This window comes from Penicillium pulvis (genome assembly GCF_028828015.1).
Source record: "Penicillium pulvis strain IBT 33274 chromosome Unknown contig_7_segment1_segment0, whole genome shotgun sequence".
NCBI lineage: Eukaryota > Fungi > Ascomycota > Eurotiomycetes > Eurotiales > Aspergillaceae > Penicillium > Penicillium pulvis.
The window spans coordinates 3,474,616-3,493,053 of NW_026643079.1; the positions used below are offsets into that span (position 1 = coordinate 3,474,616).

An 18,438-nucleotide genomic window follows, 5' to 3' on the forward strand; every position below is an offset into this window, starting at 1 on the left:
GTGATGTAGACATGATTGAAATCGATGGTCAAAACATGGTATGATGGTAAATCTTGTTTCAAAGGATATTCCATCCTAGTCACCTTCACCTTGCCATCGATCGTCGATATCACAGGCACCTGACCCGTGGACCACCATCGCTCCTGGTGCTTTACCTCGGTTATGACAACTTGATCCGATTACCTGATGTAGATCATGCAATGTTTCTGCCACACATAGTCGCAACTACGCTCAATTATTCATGAATGTGACGTGTTTTCCTGCAAACTCTAGATGACATTTGATCAACACCGAGTATCATGAAACCGACCTCTGATGGCAAAATATATACCCGTAATGTAACAAGAGACGCGCAAGTGCATCATCCAACCTTGAAAATTCAATCATCTTAGTCTTTAGTCAAGCAGGATAAACATCTCGGAATGCGTGTTAATAACAGCAAAATTTTGAACCGAATATACAATTAGTGTGAGAAGATGGTCTAAATGGTGTGATTCAGTGACGGATAGCATCTGACCCCGCAAAATGAGTTGCCGTAGTTTTGCCGTCAAACAGCATCAATTTATCTGACCTCAACAAGTGTTCGACACTTTATTCGCTCACTCATACAACCATCCACGGAGATTCCATACTTCAGCTACCTACAAATCATTCTATGTATGGATTGTAACACATTGAGAGCTTGGCCCTCATTGGGTACCTCCTTATGGGCCGTGTCCAGCAACCTCCATGCTTTCAATGCCGATGCCGAAAGGTATGTCCCTAGCTAGCATCTGCCACCACTACTTATCGACACAAATATGATGGAACTAAGGCAAAGATGATAGGTTCGCTGTGACCGTCAGCAAGACAAATGTGGGAATTGTGAGCGGTTGCAATTTTCCTGCTCTTTTCAAAAGCAGATTGGACCTGTGAATGCACAGGCAGATCACAGACCCGTAGAACATCCCGAGCGCCTTCGGGCAAACCAAGCATGTGTGGATTGTCATCGTGAAAAGGCGCGATGTTCAGGGGAGTTCCCCGAATGTGCAAAGTGCAAGCGACGCCAAAGAAGATGCCGGTACCCAAGATCGGGTCCTCGTCACGACCAAACATACGAGGGGCTTTCTGAACCTGGCAAGTTTCAATCTGATGAACTCGAAGAATCAGCGCAAGTCTCTCAAAGGCTTCCCATATTTGACAGCGGCCGCTGACCGACCAAATAGGACGGATTCTCTTGTCCAACGAGATGAACTGGAGCAGAGCATCAATGATTATTTCCAATACTTGTACCCAATCCCGACATATGCCTTTTTGCATGAATTCTCAATTCAGCAGCAATTTATAAAGAGCACGCTTGATCGGAATTTGGGACTGTCAATCGCTGCTGTGGCTAAAGAAGTCTTATCACCAAGCCCAGGCCCTTTGGACAAGACATATCGTTGGATTTGTAAAGTGGAAATGGACATTTGGAATCAGCTGGAGAGCCCAAATATTGTTTGCTTGCAATGCCTTCTTCTCGTGATTCATTACTATATACAAATCGGTCGGTTCTCAAGGGCTTACATGCTTGCCGGACTAGCCGCTAGAGGGGCAACTGCCTTGCGATTGAACCACGAGCGGCCTGAGCTAAGCTTCATAGCCCAAGAGATACGTCGACGAGTTCTCTGGGCTCTCAGTTCCATTGACGGCTCGTTCTCTGTGGGCCTCCCGGAATATGAAACAATTCCACATGCTGTCATCTACCAAAGACTCCCAAGTTCCGAAAACGCATTTCGCGACGGTCGGCCCACATTTACAACGAGCACACACTCACCATGGCTGGACAGAGATCCATCACCAGGCTGCAATCTATTCTCAGCTTGCATTCGAATTTCCAAGATTTCAAAGGATATCATGCGGCTTACGCGGCAACTCGCCCTTTCGGAACAGCCACTCGCGCAATTAAGTGGGCTTGTCCAGGAGATCCAGAACGACCTGTGGAGACTCCAAGCAGACGTCGAGCTTTCCTTTCAATACCAGGTTGCAACCCCCACCTGCGTAGCTCAGATGGCCAACTCGCGCTGGTTTGTGCGCTATCTCCAGATTTCGATTACCTGGCACCAGGCACATTGTGACCTGTACCGGTTGTTCCTTGCTGAGTACAATGGCGCCGCCCCCAAAATAATCACAGATTCCATCGAGCCCAGCCTCAAGGTACAAGCCGTGGAAAAATGCCAAGAGCATGTTCAGAACATTAATTGCATCATCCGTGGGGTTCTAGACCTGTCCCCACCCCCAGCCTTACTCCCACCCTACGTTGCAGTATGCGCATACCATGCGACCCGCTTGACAATGTTTCTCCCCTGTGCCCCAGATCTGGATGTGACAATCGAACTAAATAGTGCAATCAAAAGCGCAAATGTGGCATTGACTGTCCTGCGGCGATACTTTGCAAACTCTGCGTCCGCCGAGAAGATTATCCAAGACATGCAATATCTGGTAGATCTGTCGAGCGATGGACCCGGTTCGATTTACAAAGAACTTTGCTACCCTTTGCCACCATATGATCAGGGTCTGCATCGCCACAGCCATCTGGCAGTCCACAGTTTGATCCGCCAGGCCAATTTCATCGATGGAGGGTATGAAAACTATGGGGGACCGTCCTGATCCAATGGTTCGAAGAGACTGTACCTTCTGGACCAAAATTTCCAGTCGTCCGAGAGCCTTCTCTTTCTTTCTTTCGAAGTTGGAACCTTGGAAATCCCTCAGCTTGAAAGGGATCCGGGCAAAAGGTACCCGACCAAAAACAGTAGCTCATTCGAGAACCCCAAATTCGAGAAGTTTCTTCTCAGAATTCTGAATCCCGAGGCCAGGTACCGCGGGAAAAAGTTGCCGCCTGAATACTTTGGTAGCGGCGTGAAGAGAGGCGAACCCTTCGTAGGCGAACCAAAGGTCTTCCAATGGACCAGCTTATGTCAAAGTCGCCCCCGCTCTAGACGAACAGGAAGTCGTACCGTTGAAGCCCAGAGAACGGTTGGAGAACAATTCTAGAACTCTGAAGTATAGGGTCACCACGTCAGACGATGACAAAATGGCCGAGAACGCCTTGGCTTCCACGCGAGATCCACTCAAAATAACCTTATTGCTCAACCGTTGTTCCGGAGGCTCCATTTTCTTTATCCCCAAACTTTTTGGATTTTCATCGGTTTCCAGCCATTGCCGGCTCCACCATGGAGGATAAATAGGGCCTCATGTCCCCCTCAGTTGTGTTCTGTTCCCCAACCAGACCAGTCTTTCACACTCTCTCTTTCTCTATTCTTTGTTTTTTTTGTGTCTTTTGACACGTACATTCTCTTGTCTTCTGTTGAACAGACGGCCCTTCGGTCACAGACAGTCACTTCTTCTCTCTTTGAAGACATTCACTTCGGTTCATTTGAAGACTTTCCATTCCAATCTTTTTCAAGATGTACTTCTCCAACGTTCTTGTCACCAGCATCCTTGCTGTCACTGCTGCCGCCATGCCCCGCCCCAACAACGTGGCCCGCGATGCTACCTCCACCTCGACTAGCACCAGCGCCAGCTCCACTTCGTCGAGCTCCGGCAGCGTCCAGATCGTCAACAACCTGGACACAGATGTCTACGTCTGGAGCACTTCATCCAGCTCCGGTGACATGCAGACCCTCAGCACCGGTGGCGGCACCTACAGCGAGAACTGGCAGATTAACCCCAACGGCGGCGGTATCTCCATCAAGATGTCCACCTCCACCAGCGAGGACAGCGTCCTTCAGTTCGAGTACACCGAGGAGGGTGAGACTCTTTACTGGGATCTTTCCTCCATCAACCTCGACTCTGACTCTGACTTCATTACCTCTGGTTTCTCGGTCACCCCCAGTGACTCTAGCTGCTCTTCGGCTACCTGCGAGGCTGGTGACACCAACTGTGCTGCTTCTTACCAGCAACCTGATGACACCGACACCAACTCGTGCTCCACCAGCGCCCAGTACGTTCTGACTCTGGGCTAAGTGTCATTTTACTGTGTTTATACTTTCATTTCATATCCTGCTTGGGTCAGGACCATTTAAGACTGGATTATATTCTACATTCCTCTTATGTTCATTGTCGCATGCTGGCTATGCCCCATTTGGTCATCACAAAAGATTGTTCTATATATGCATATAGATATAGACGTTATAGACCTGTCACCTGTATATAGACAGAAACCCAATTTCAGATTTTAAAGTTTCAATTTCATCATATTTTCCTGATTGTAAATGAATTGAGTTTAGAAGGCAAAAATTCGTTATCCGCTAAATCCGGTGGAATTTTCAAACTGTGAACTAACCATAGTAGAAGTCAGACCGATTGCCGACCACCCGAGACTCCGTCAACCCCGATACAGAAGACATACTTGAACCACAACCGGAAGATGTAATAAATTACCCAAGCAACCTATAGCCTTGTTGCTGAGATATCTAAAACTTTCAGTGCCACAGGGCCAAACGCCTTATATGACACCAAGCACAAGCTCGCCATTTTGCCAGTCTTTAGTGACTTCCTTGGATATCCCTGGTCCTGCTTCTCCCTTTTACTAAGCCTTTCGGAGTAGCGGCACCTACTTCACGAAGGATGGATATCCGCCACCGCCACCACAAATGCCACAACCTTATTATGTCATCAAGACCCAAAGATTTCATGAACCAATATTTGAGACTTAAGAGATGAACTTTAAAGAAGCCACAATGAGCGCGAAAACCAACCGGATGTGAGATCACGGGTTCTATTCCAATTCAGGTGCTGTGCCTCTATGTTTTCGCTGATCATCTACACGTCAGGTCTAGCAGTGGAGTTCTCCGGAGCCTCCACCTAGATAAGCGGACGGTACACTAACTCATTAGGATAGGATCGGCACTAACGTAAGATAGTAGTAACTATTGGCACGGCACATTAGTACGACAGGTGACTGCGCCTAGTGGCTTTTAGCACGTTAAGGTATCGGAGGCTAATTTAGCAGAGCACATCCGCCGCCACACTACACGGCTGTGGTATTAGTGACGAGCCCTAGAGGGAACTATTGTCACCAATAATGTGACAAGTAATGCCTTTATGCTACTAATCCTTTCATCTCCACTATAGAGAATTCTCTAGTCATAGTGAAAATGGAAATAGTATTGATGGTCCGGGACTTGTCGCCAAAGTGACCTTTCCTTTAGAGCTAAAGGCGGGTCTGTCTCTCTTTGCCAAGCAGTCTACAGCCACTAAACATAAATTGTTAACGAAAATGTTCACAAATTCTGTTGATAGTATTGTGTCGCGCCCAATGGCCATGACTCTTGAAAGTTGTGACTGGGGTTTAGTACGCTTCCGATCGGAAGGCTTCAGCCGGTCGCTTCCGATAGTAATTTAAGCTTCCGCCTGAATCGACTCCGACAGTCGATTGGCCTATCATACACGAGGCATCTCTAGGCCATATTATGGGGTAACTTGGGGAAAACTTATTGTCTCGGATAGCACAACTAACGTCCCGATATAGTGGGGAACTCTGAGTAATTGCGAAGATACTCCGTGCGGGGGTGAGTCTGTGGAGCTCTTGGCCTACAAGAAATAATGGATTTACTTTGACTAGATATGGCCACTCATTTAAGTGTCCGTTATATAAGGGGGGCTGTCCCGCAACTTGAAAGAACGGCCTAATTGAGTCTCGTTCTTCTTTGTTAGATACTTTGATCCAACACAATGGCTGTCAAGATGGACCTGAACTCCAGTCCTATCTTTGTGTTTGTTCCCGGTGCTTGGCATACCCCTGACACCTTTGACATTGTCCGTGATGTACTAGCAAAGCGCGGATATGAGTCGGAGGCTGTTCCGAATGTTTCTGGTGGCGCGACAGATACCTCGTTTGGATTGCTTGCTGATGTCGCGCATACCAAGATTGTCGTACAGACTTTGGCTGATCAGGGACGGCAGATCGTCGTGGTGAATCATTCTTATGGAGGCCTTGTTGGCGCAGGTGCGGTAGAAGGTCTTGGTCTTAAGCAGCGGGCACAGGCAGGTTTGTCTGGTGGTGTGATTCAGGTAGTTTGGATGGCTGCTTTTGTGGCTCCAAAGGGTATGTCCGTGATCGATATGCTGGGAGGCGATTATCTTCCCTGGATGTTGTTGAAGGTGAGAGCTTCGCTTTATCGATTACAACAGAGAATTTGGGGCTAATTGTCATGACTGCTTATCGGGCTAGGATCCGGATGATGGGTACTGTTACTCTTCTCAGGAGGAGACTATATTCTATCATGATATGACACCTGAGGCTCAGAAGACAGCGATCTCAAAACTCAAGCCTCATGCTAAGCCTTCTTTTCATGAGAAGGCGATTTATGAACCTTGGCATGATATGCCGTCTTTTTACCTTTTTTGTGATCAGGATAAGGCTGTGCCTTTGCAGCTTCAGGAAGGTCTTGCTCGGACACTGGGAAATCCGGGGACTCACCATGCGGATGGGTCGCACTCTGCTTTCTTGAGTGTGCCAGATCAAGTGGCGGATGGATTGGTACTTGCTTTGAAGGAGGGGTTGGAGAAGACTTCTTGAGAGATTGGATTATTCTGGACATAGAGACAAGAACAAAGTGTGGCGATTTGATTATAAATAAGGTGTGGCTGCGGGAATGCATGAAGCTAGGCTGAAATCAGTGCCAGGTGCAGGATAGCCCTTTTAGCTCCCGAAGTCGAGGTCCGAACTCAGAGTTTATAGTATGAAATCTACGAGATATTTGAAGTAAAGTTGAAAAGCAAATCTTTGACATTGCTATATCCAAGCGCAATTTATATAAACAGAAGGAGAAGAGGTAACTCGGGGTATTCAGGGTATTCTAACAGCATAATGGTGGGCATCCTTGTACAATCTCCCGTGTTCGAACGTTCCTTCGACAAACAGACATCCAGGAAGTAAATTAATATTATACAAGAACTGCACTGTCCACACTCCAAGAAATATGTTCACAGAGAAGAGACAGTTATATCCAAGTTGGAGGGGACCAGGTGCAGCAATTGCGTATGATCGGTGATCTTTTGAATCGCTTACTCGTGGGAGAGAGTCTTCTCGTCAGAGGCAGCGGCGGGCAGAACCAGGTGGTCGATGTTATCCTTCTGCATGGCCTCCATTCTCGGGCTGGTGCGCTCGAAGTACTTGTGAATGGAGCCGGAAAGGACAGACTCATCGACATCGAAAGCGTCCTCGGAGGCTGTCTCGGACTCGGTGCTGCGAGAGGCCATGGCAGTCTCCCACTCACCACGGAACTCCTCGACCTTCATCTTGTAGTCCAGGGCAGCATCGTAGTACTTGCCCTTGCCGGTCCAGCGCTCCCAGATGGACAAGTGCTTGGCGTGCACGGCAGGACCGTGGTAGTCAGCCTCGCGACCGGAGCGGAGGTATTGCCAGCGGCGCTCCTGCTCGCGGAGATCAAGACCGGTGGTATCGGGGAGGAACAGGTAGGTGACGAGGGCACCAAACAGACCGAACCAGGGCACAATGTAGAAGCGCTGCTGGGTGGTGGTGTAGGAACCGACGATGGCGATGATCAGGGCACCGAGTTTACCGAAGGCAGCGGAAATACCGTGAGCGGTACCACGGATGGGAGTGGGGAAGACCTCAGCGGCGACCAAGAAGGTAATACAGTTGGGACCGAACTGGTTGAAGAACGAGGACAGGAAGTACATGGCCTGGAAAGAGTGGATGTTCTCGGGCTGGGTGTAGTAGTCGTACTTGAAGCAAGGAACGACGAAGAGGATGAAGCACATCATGAAACCGATGATCTGACCCCACTTGCGACCGTAGAGCTTGTTGTCAATGGTCCACATGGCACCGTAGTAACCGGCCAGCTCAACACCGACGTTGGCCAGGGTCCAGAGCCAGCTGGTCATGACAGTGTCATCGTTGGGGGAAATGGCCTTGATGAAGTTGCTCTGGAAGAGCTTGTTACCGTAGAAGAAAACGTCGTTGGCGAACCATCCACCGGCGGTGGCGATGAGACGAGGAGTGAAGTAGCGGAAGGTCAGCTTGAGCGACTGGGTGTCGTATCCGGTGACCGAAGCCTTCTTCTTCTGGGCCTCAAGCTGCTTGCTAGCAGCGCGCATGTGGTAGGCACGGTAGTAGACGAGCCAAAGGGTACCGGCAGCGGGGATGGCGAAGGAAACACGGTAGACCCACTGGGTGGTAGTCTCGGAGAATCCAGTGGAGTGACCACCGTTGAAGATCAGCAGGAGAAGGATGAGAATAGCCTGGTTGGCGAACTGTCCCCAACCCTGCATGGTGAAGGCACCGACGACGGTACGACCACGGTGAAGACGATCCTGAGCGGTGGTGACCTTGCCAGATCCGTATCCGTTCTCCATACCAATGGTGGCGGTCATGGGGTACTCACCACCGACACCGATGGAGTAGAAGAAGAGAGACCACATGTAACAGATAACCCAACCGTTCTCGGTAAGACCCCAAGCGGCAGTAAGCATGATAAGACCGACGAACATGATGATGGCGTCCTGAATCAGACCCCAGCGACGACCGATACTGTAGTTCCTATTAGCCATTGTCTCCCGAAATCAATATCAAGGAGTGGGTCTCTTACGCATCACCGAGATAACCAACGAGCACCTGACCGACCATGATACCGACGATCTCCATGTAGTTGACAGCGGCGACCCAGTTCTTGTCGCAAGTCTTGCCGTCCTTCCAGCAATCCTTGAAGGAGACATCGAACAGACTGCTGACGTTGCTGATGGAGAAGAGGACGTAACTATTGCGATGAAGAGATCTGTCAGTTTCTGTTCGCATATTGATGTTGCACAAGATGTCATACATACCCTTCCAGACCAAGACCAGCACCGGGCAGAACAAAGTTGCGGAAGTAGTAGGAGATGGGCGACAGAGGGTCAGTCTTGATCATGTCCCAGAGCCAGGCGGACTCTTTCTTGATCTCCTCGCGGTCCTGCTTGGTGCAGAAGCCGACGCGCTCGCCAATGGGCAAATCAGCCCAGTACCGACCATCGGGGGTGTAGCTGTCGGCGGGGCGGATGATCTCATCGAAGGCAGCCTTCTCATGGATCTCCATCTCCTCGAAGTGGTAGAGAACTTCCTTAGGGGCCTCCATTGTGAAATGGATGTCGAACCCAAGTGGGTTAGAAGCAAGGAATTGCTAGTAAGGTGGTGGTTTGAAGGGAGAGAGCGACACGGGAGAAAAAAAAAAGGAGGAGCAGATCACGGCATATTTATCTTACAGAACGACGGGCGAGATCCCGGGCGCGCGCAATGCAACGGGAAGGAGGAAAAAAGACCCAGCAGGGCGCTAGACAACGTGAACCACGAGGTGGAAGCAGAGTAAGCCCAAGGGCCTATAGAATGCATGTACGCGAGCACGATTCCCGATGATAGTGGAGACGGACAATCTCCCTTTTGGCACTAGTTGCTTGGGTCGGTTGGGTCCATTCGGGGACGTCTCGGGTGCATTGACCGAGTGTGACATTGGAGGCACGCGAGTGGTTGAAATGTTTACCCATGCAGCTAACGAATGTCTGTTCTGGGGCGAAAAAATAAACGAGAATAAAAAAAAAAAATCCAGGAAAAAACTAAAAGAAACACCGGACCAATACTCGAGTGGCAATTCGATCCCTTCTAGAACAGTACAGCACGCGCATGTAATCTGAGACGAGCAGGAATGATTGGATTCTGGGCTCGGCCCCCCTTTTGGAAACATACGTGGAACAGGTGGGTTCGTTGCGCCCGTTAAAGACCCTCTTTGTCTTGGAAGAACGTCAATTGACAATGGAATTATCATTTATCTACTTGATATCAACTTTATAACAGACAAGCAAAACACAAGAACACCAAGACTTCTCAAGGCGTAACTTGGCAGTATTGGCACCTGGGCATAGACAGACATGGCTTGTTCTCATGCGACCACATTATGCGAAGCGGACGAGGCACTCGCGTGTGCCAAAATGAAACTCTGTATAGTTGTGGCGACCGACCAATCAGAGCCTCGGGTGCCACCCCGTGCTGAATGCGAACCTTATATAAGGATCGGCCCCACTTATCTAATATCATCAACCAATCATACCCTCCACATTCTACATTTAGTCCCCACTTTTCCCCCGACTCATAATGCTCGCTCGAGGCACATGGGGATCTGGAGTCGATTGACTGGAGTTGACTGTATTGCCCGCATTTAGCCCCACTATTGGCCCATTCCGTACTCGGAGTCCCCGCTTCATCCACTTTCCCGCCTACGTCTTTACGCTTTTTACGGCCTCCTCCGATCGTATGCCACGCTAAACCATATGGCATGAGATCCATCCATTGACCTTGTCCAATTATCAACTTACCATGTCAAAACAGGGAACGTGGGACATCAGAGCTTCCGTGGGACCACCGGAGAGCACACGACTCTCCTACACCGGCCCACGGTCTAGGCAACATTGACCACACGAGCATGTCAACATTCCGACATAGGACAACAAGATTGGCTGGGAAGACACACGACCATGGAGCTCTCTGAAGCTGCCTAGCCAAGAATATCTCATCCGCCGAAGCTAATGTCTGCCCCAATATCGAATATCCTCCCGATTATCGGATATAGATCACATGCCTGATATTGGATCGCTTAAATGTGGTCAATGCAACGCGAGATCACTAGTTCAGCCCCTTGGGAGGCGTGGAAGGCGTCTAACGCCCGTTGAACATGAACGCAGGTTCGCCTACGCCCTGCAGTCCCCACCGTGTCATGCAGGAACGTGCCCATAGATCGCCATATCGACTGGTCGATCCCTCAGGCCTTGTGACTGAACTGCCGGTCCCGACTTCTATTATTATTCTAGACTCTTTTACTCCGTACTCCGGCTCGGCCTGAGCCGATTGGATAGCTTGCATGCCGGGAGTTCATTATTTCTCTCACCTGTGATTCGGTCGATGGCCTTAGCCCGGTCACTTGTTTCTTTCGGCGCTTGCATAACGGATCGGCTTAGGGCATGCAGTCTTGCCAATAGTCGCCGCCACTTAATATCTTGCCTCTGGCCCGGAAATTTGACCTTGCATGTTTCTGAGCATGCTCCCAATGCCTGAAACACGTGGCTGTCAACCGAGGATGATGCGAGATTATTTGACCCTTGTGAGACGCAAATCTGCCGATCTCAGGTTGCCTCTTATGGATGACTCTAGAATATGAGATAAAGTAGAATAGTGCCACTCGTTTGGGGCAACGGATCGATTTAGGAAACCCAAGTGCTATAGCGTCCCTATTTAGGTAATCCGCGATCATGCATGCGGACATTTGGTGACATCACACGGCGATTAACACGAAGTACCAATGCGTATCGCGTTTCGACAAGCCTTGCAGTTCTTTCAGGGATCTAGATTTCCTGCAAGTGTTCTTTAAATTCCTCAATCATCCGTTGCCACAGGTATTCGCATTCGTCCTCGAAGTCGTATTTCTCAATAATAGAACGTCTGGCATACTTATGATATACGAAATGGCCAGGGAAAGAACAACGTAGCCTGTCACTTCTCATTCAACCCGGTATTTTTGCCACCTGGGAATTCGGAGATTATGGGCATGTATGTAATATCACTCAAGCCATGAGAATAGTCAAAACCTTCCTAAGGTTATCTCAATTCACCCAACCCTTGTAAATCGAAGAATGACCTTTAGATGCCATGTGTCCTTACTGTAACCATATAGGTACCGAGTACTCAATTTGAATATATTATTTTAAAAGTGAGTTGGTCGGGGAATATATATATATAAGTACTGATGTCAAGGCGCCGGGGGAAGATGTACATAGGTGTTTATCACGGACGTCAATATTGGACCGTATTACCTCAGACCAAACCGGGCTCATTTACTATCTGACATTTGAGCTCTCAGAAAATAGAAATGCTTCCAATCATTGACTGCGGAATTGATATCTCTCACCCAGTCACTCATCATCTGTGTTGATTCCATTCAAACTCCGCGTTTTACAATAATGTGGGGCATAAAACTGACCAATTAACTCTCCATATTACCGACACCCGCCGACTGCCGTTCATTTGTGGATCCGCCGGGGAGATCTTGCTGTACCGGCGCGACTCAGCGTGTTTCTGCCATTCACATCAACGCAAATGATATATTGCGGGGTTGTTCAAGGAGGGGCTACATAATGAAGCTGCCCAGTCTCCCCAATCAACGCATCATGAGGTGGCGCGATTCGGAATTGAAGTCATGCATCTGCGGCCCCGAACAAGTTTCACCCTTCTGACCTTTGCCCTACGCGTTTATAAACAAGGATAATCCCCAATACCTCCAGGCCTTTCTCCAGGCTGTGTCTCCTTTCAAATGATCAATTGGCTGAGCTCATTCCCTTCCAATTATTAGCACCATGGCCGACGTTCGCCCAAACATCGTCTTTATCATGGCCGATGACCATGCCTCCAAAGCAATTTCCTGCTATGGGGCCGGCATCAACCACACCCCTAATCTCGATCGCATAGCCAACGAAGGCATGAAGTTCAACCACTGTTATGTCACCAACAGTATTTGCACCCCTTCTCGTGCCGCGATCTTGACAGGCACTCACAACCACGTGAACGGCGTTATGACCCTCGATTCCAAAATCAACAAACACATGCCAAATGTGGCCAAGCACCTCCGAGTGGGTGGCTATCAGACTGCCATGATTGGAAAATGGCATCTGGGGGAAGGAAAAGCACATGAGCCGACAGGATTCGACTACTGGGAAGTTGTCCCCGGACAGGGCGAATATCACGATCCGCAGTTCATTGGGCCCAATGGTATTGTGCGCGAAAAGGGATACGCGACAGATATCATTACCGACAAAAGTTTGGACTGGATTAAAGCCCGGGACACTAAGAAGCCTTTTTTCCTAATGTGCCACCACAAGGCGCCACACCGCAGCTGGGAATGCGATCCAAAGCACAAGGACTTATACAAAGACCCTATCAAGGTGCCAGATACATTCACAGATGACTATAAAAATCGCGCTAAATCGGCTGCGGCTTCGAAGATGCGCGTGGCACAGGACTTGACCTACTTTGATCTTGGACTCGCACAACCAGACGGGCCCGCTCATATAGTCGGAGAGAAAATGGTCGATGAGTGGTGGTCGCAGGAACGAAAAATTCCTGACCCTGAGGACGTAACAACACTCAAATTGATTGACAAAGAAGATGGAATTGTGTTCAACTTCCAAACGCGCCAAGAGCTCGCCGAGTTCAAGTTTCAGCGCTACATGCAGCGCTACCTGCGCACGATCCAAAGCGTCGATGATAACGTGGGTCGGATGCTAGACTATCTTGATGCTGAGGGTCTTTCTGAGAACACTATCGTCATCTATACATCTGACCAAGGGTTCTTCCTTGGCGAACATGGCTGGTTCGATAAGCGCCTCGTTTACGAAAACAGCTTTAACATGCCCTTCCTCATCAAGTACCCGCGGGAAATCCCCGCTGGAAGTGTCTGCAATGATATCATCTGCAACGTTGACTTCGCGCCAACGTGGCTAGATTTCGCGAAAGTGCGCCTGCCGACGTATATGCAGGGTGTCAGTTTCAGACCGTTGGTACAGCAGAAGACCCCAGCGGAGTGGCAACAGGTTGCCTATCATCGATACTGGATGCATCGCGACATTATCCATGATGCGCATGCACACTATGCTGTCAGAGATAAGCGGTATAAGTTAATCTATTGGTACAACGAGAGCTTTGGTATTGAGGGCGCTAGGCTGGGTGGTGAGGAGAAAGAGTGGGAATTGTTTGATCTGGATGAGGATCCGTTGGAACTGTTCAACTGCTACCATGAGGATAAGTATAGTGATGTGGTGAAACAAATGACTTCCCTACTTGAACTGAAGATGGAGGAAATTGGAGACGAGCCTGTCCACCCACGGTGAGCTCGACTATCACTAAAGATTAAGAGCATGTTCACATGTGAGCCATATGAGAGTTGAGTAATGTTGAAGCCACGGATTACTATGATGATGCGGCATGGTCATCAACACCCTGAACAGAAGCTTCTGGCTTTCCCCATGAGGCCATCTCCTATAGCCGTGTATCTATCGATAAGTAACCATCACTAGAGGATTTGATAAGGCAGCAGGTTGAAGCTATTTACAGCTTCCCCTTTGGAAAATCCCCCCTTTTCGTCCCGCAAGGCATCATTGCTAGAACACTAGCCTCCTTCGACAATCTTAGCATCTCCGCATCCGACTGCCGACTCTGATATTCGGACCAAAACTTCTCATCCGCCAACCACCCATCAAACCACTTCTGAATCCAGTCAGCCCCAGTCTGAGCACACCATCCCACATTCTCAAAAACAAGCGTATGTAATCCATCTTTCAGAACGACCTTCTCTACCATCCCGGCTTTGACACCCCCACTCCCACCTATTCCAGTCCCAGTGATGCGCATCTTTTCATCCTGTGCTCTAGGAGGAGAAAGATAACTCTTCTCCGCAAAAATCCACAGCAGACTCGGTCTCAGGAACGGCAGGCTCCTCATAGCTGCCATGCACTCCGGTCGGGAAAAGATATACGGCCGCTCCTTCTCAGAATGCCAATCGGGTAGCAATAGTCTATCCAGAGATTCATGTTCGAGATTCGTCGTGAAGTAGTTCCATGCTTCCTGATGCTTTGTTGTCGTCAATGTCACGGCGTCTGGACCCACATTCGGATCAGAAGGGTTGTAAATAGCTGTCGGTACGTTACGGAGTGCGTATTTCATGTATCTTTCTTGAACGCGGGGATCCCATTTACGTAAGCCTTTCGATAATGAGGTTTTAGCTTGCTCGGCGCTCGGCCAGAGATCACGGCGCAGACTAGAGGGAAGGCCTGGGTTGGGGCCCCCAAAAGAGATATCGAGGATGACGGGATCAAAGAGAATGAGCGTTGAGAGAAGACGTGGATGAATTATTGAGAGGTTTACGCTGTCACTAGTTAGGTTTTTCATGTGATGATTTTGAAGGGAAATGAGCCATACAGTTGGGCGCAACCCATGCTATGCGCGACACCGATTATGGGACGAGGGATGTCATCACGAAAATGATTGATCATGTGAAGGAGGTCACGCGAGTGGTCGTGCCAGTTTGCTTAATATGTTCAGCTTTGTGTTCTGATTTCCTTTTTTTTCGGCTCTCTAAGCTTGGACACTGGGAACATACTTTGATCACCCTGAATATGTTCATTGAGAACCCCGCTTGCTCCCTGGTTGGACATGTCTGCTATCCATATTCCACGCAGAGGAATTCCTTTCTGTTTCAATTCGGTAAGTAGGTCCTCCCAGAGGGGCTCAAAGGCCTCCTTAGGGGAACCATTGCCCGGGCTCCCGATGATGGTGATTGCATTATCAGGTATCGGAGAGGGACGGTCGATGGGGATGTATTGTTTGATGGCGATATGATGGGGTGTCTCTTGTTTCCCTCTGGTGCTTTGCGGGTATTCTCTAATATGTTGGCCAGGGATTACATGCTCGATTATCTGAAATGGAAAAGACATTTTCGGGTCTCTGTATGGTGATTATCCAGTGGTGAGCTGGGAGACAATGGGGATGAAATGTAGGGAAAACCAAGCTGCTGGGAAAATGGGTTCTTTCACTTCCTCGTGAGGACCTCGGCTAGCGTGGATTTGAACAGCCTCCGCTTTAAAATGTCATTGGTCATTATGCTCAAGGTCGTTTGGCCCCCATGAACTAGTTGACGCAGCTAAGATTCCCGCATCTGCTGACTAACCATCCGTTTCCACGGGTAAAGAGACACGGACTTTTGGAATCTGTCTAGACCGTGCTCTTGAACCGCATTTAGCCAAACCTCGTGTTTTGTAGACCTGTTGCGCACAGCTCGAGATGAATAATTTGACCTTCCAGCGTATAGTGATATACCATAAGGACAGCAGGAGCTGACCTATGGATATGGATGATGGTCCCTCTAGATTAAGCTGTCTTTGGAAGATATCTATACATAACGAAAACAGAGTATGCAAGATAGTCCTCCAAAGCTTATGTAGAAAGTGTGGGGAATGCCTTTATTTAGGTCAATACCTTAAGACCATGCCGGCTCGTCAGATAATTTCGTCTGAATAACGAACCAAGTAGGTAACTTAATGATTTACATTATCTTAAGCATTTTGATTATTTTCTCTTATTTTCTTGCTTCCAAACTTGACATAAAGGAACTTCGTGACCTGGTGCCTCAATTAGAGCTTCATCGTGATGATGATTGCTTTGCATTGGTGTCGAACCTTAGTTTTGGCTAGGTATTTATTGAGTAGAGAACATTCAACATCTAGAATTTAGTGTAAAGGAAGGGTTTCCTTCATAGATAATAGCAGACTGGCAACAGAGTCACTTGTCAAGCCTCAAAGATCCAAGGTTCTTTGTAGATACCCCCTTTGTTGATTTTGAAGCACCCTGCGGGCTCTTTGTTCTTCGAGGGGTTTTTTTTTTGTAAGCCTTGCTATTGCAGACAGTCCATGCACCGAATGCAGAGACGTGGTGTTCCATCTATATGTAGTAACATGGGGTGTTATGTACATACCATATTTTGTTCATAATGTTCAGGTTGTTAGTGGTGATGTCACGAGCGCCGCCTCGCTGACAACGGCCTTGGCCGGTATACATACCGTCTTCGCCATGACCACACCTGCCCTGGGTCCTGGCGCCTTCGAATGTTGAGCTCGATAACGCTCAGCAAATCGCCGACATCGCCGTACAGCAGGGCGTCGACTACATCATCTGGAGCACTCTCCCGTTAGTTCACGACATCTCCAAGGGAAAATACACCGTAGTCGTCGTCCTTTCTGGAGGAATACTGGGGGAGTCATCCATCTCAGCTTGTTTAATCATCTCTTTATTTGGTGTGGCATGTAGGCTTGGACGAAAGAGACTCCGATCATCAGAGTCCAGGCCCCCTTATCGCTTATCGACTTGCCTAAATGGTCTTAGACCTCTGCCCGTTGATTGGTCACTTGGATCACATCGGAGTGAACTATAACAACCCAATGTAATTTGACCCCACATTCGCTGGCTATTGACTTTTATCTTTCCCACCGTCCTACGAGTGGAAGTTAGGTATGGCTTCAAGGTCTATTGAAGTAGTCCAGTTGCATGATCAGCCGAAAGGACTCACGACCGTCGAGACTATTCCTCTGGAAAATACCCCACCAAATGGAGGCTACGCCTGGGTGTGCACTTTCTGTGTATTCATGATAATCATACACACCTGGGGCATAAACAGCGCCTGGGGGGTGATTCTCGATCACTTCATTACCGATTCTACCTTTCCGAAGGCGACTCGAATTGACTATGCATTCATCGGAGGGCTGTCCATCTCCCAAGCCCTTCTTATCGGACCGCTTGTGCATAAGGCACAAGGTGTCGTCGGGACAAGAGTACTTCTCTTACTGGGAACTCTTCTACTTTCTGCTTCCATGCTTGGGGCTGCTTACGCACACGAGGTCTGGCATCTCTTTCTCTCCCAAGGCATTTGTTTCGGGTTCGGAATGGGACTTCTCTATATTCCCTCAATGTCGGTGTTGCCACATTGGTTTTCGAGTCACAGAAGCCTTGCTATGGGTATCGCAGCATCGGGTGCTGGCATTGGCGGAATTGTATATAACCTCGCGACAAGCTACATCATTCAACACCTTGGATGGCGTACTGCATACAAGATTCTGGCGGGTTGCTCTCTGGGAGCCAATCTCATGTCGTCACTGCTCCTCAAGGCGCGAAAATCCCAACACAATCAGCAAACTTACGCCCTTGATCCCCGCGACTTAAAGCGTCCTGAGGTTCTTTTTGTGATCTTTTGGGGAATGACAACCGAGTTCGGGTATATCGCCTTATTCTATTCATTGCCCAACTATGCCACCTCTATTGGCTTGACAGCCAACCAAGGATCTGTCGCTGGAGCCATGCTCAATGTGGGCATGACAGTTGCCCGCCCCCTCGTTGGCTATGTCAGCGATAGATTTGGTAGGATTACTGTGCCTACTATCCTGACAGCCTTCTGCAGCGTGGTATGCTTAGCCATCTGGATACCTGCAAACTCTTATGCCGTCCTGTTAGTCTTTGCCTTCCTATCCGGTATGGTTTGTGGCACATTCTGGGCGACTATAACTCCCGTTTTGGCCGAGGTCGTCGGCCTGGGTCGTATGTCACGTACCTTTGCCATCACTTGCCTGGCTTTGGTCGTTCCCACCACTGTCGCTGAGCCGGTTGCCCTCAGTCTTGTCAAAGGCTCTGGGTATTTACATACGCAGATATTTGTTGGGTGTATGTTTCTTTTAGGATCTTGGGGTCTTTGGACTCTGCGGTGCTGGAAGTGTTTTGACATTGAAAGGAAGGCCTCCTTTGAAGAGGGGTTCGGTGCCGGTAGATCGTCCACATTTCTGGGGTTTCTCAATTGGATGGGATTACAAAAGTTGTTCATGACGGGTCGAGTATAA

General features: G+C 48.8%; 7 protein-coding genes across 7 annotated transcripts; 5 read left to right on the forward strand and 2 right to left on the reverse strand.

Moving 5' to 3' along the window:
* Window positions 1-706: 706 nt before the first annotated feature.
* On the forward strand, window positions 707-2,628 carry N7503_009285 (uncharacterized protein; the record flags this gene model as incomplete). The annotated part of the gene is made up of 3 exons (XM_057068832.1): window positions 707-754; window positions 828-1,074; window positions 1,166-2,628. 3 exons carry the CDS (start codon window positions 707-709, stop codon window positions 2,626-2,628), a joined length of 1,758 nt encoding a protein of 585 aa, XP_056919687.1.
* Window positions 2,629-3,425: 797 nt separating this feature from the next.
* Window positions 3,426-3,983, forward strand: N7503_009286 (putative antigenic thaumatin domain protein; the record flags this gene model as incomplete). Its single annotated transcript, XM_057068833.1, has 1 exon — window positions 3,426-3,983. The coding sequence occupies one exon, from the start codon at window positions 3,426-3,428 to the stop codon at window positions 3,981-3,983; it is 558 nt and encodes a 185-aa protein (XP_056919688.1).
* Window positions 3,984-5,694: 1,711 nt separating this feature from the next.
* On the forward strand, window positions 5,695-6,541 carry N7503_009287 (alpha/beta hydrolase; the record flags this gene model as incomplete). The annotated part of the gene is made up of 2 exons (XM_057068834.1): window positions 5,695-6,123; window positions 6,194-6,541. 2 exons carry the CDS (start codon window positions 5,695-5,697, stop codon window positions 6,539-6,541), a joined length of 777 nt encoding a protein of 258 aa, XP_056919689.1.
* A 488-nt stretch (window positions 6,542-7,029) lies between these two features.
* On the reverse strand, window positions 7,030-9,098 carry N7503_009288 (uncharacterized protein; the record flags this gene model as incomplete). The annotated part of the gene is made up of 3 exons (XM_057068835.1): window positions 7,030-8,518; window positions 8,577-8,744; window positions 8,812-9,098. 3 exons carry the CDS (start codon window positions 9,096-9,098, stop codon window positions 7,030-7,032), a joined length of 1,944 nt encoding a protein of 647 aa, XP_056919690.1.
* Window positions 9,099-12,360: 3,262 nt separating this feature from the next.
* Window positions 12,361-13,890, forward strand: N7503_009289 (sulfatase family protein; the record flags this gene model as incomplete). Its single annotated transcript, XM_057068836.1, has 1 exon — window positions 12,361-13,890. One exon carries the CDS (start codon window positions 12,361-12,363, stop codon window positions 13,888-13,890), a length of 1,530 nt encoding a protein of 509 aa, XP_056919691.1.
* Window positions 13,891-14,107: 217 nt separating this feature from the next.
* N7503_009290 (putative toxin biosynthesis protein) lies at window positions 14,108-15,492 on the reverse strand (the record flags this gene model as incomplete). Its single annotated transcript, XM_057068837.1, has 3 exons — window positions 14,108-14,924; window positions 14,978-15,086; window positions 15,159-15,492. The coding sequence occupies 3 exons, from the start codon at window positions 15,490-15,492 to the stop codon at window positions 14,108-14,110; spliced, it is 1,260 nt and encodes a 419-aa protein (XP_056919692.1).
* Window positions 15,493-17,158: 1,666 nt separating this feature from the next.
* N7503_009291 (MFS general substrate transporter) lies at window positions 17,159-18,438 on the forward strand (the record flags this gene model as incomplete). The annotated part of the gene is made up of 2 exons (XM_057068838.1): window positions 17,159-17,175; window positions 17,229-18,438. 2 exons carry the CDS (start codon window positions 17,159-17,161, stop codon window positions 18,436-18,438), a joined length of 1,227 nt encoding a protein of 408 aa, XP_056919693.1.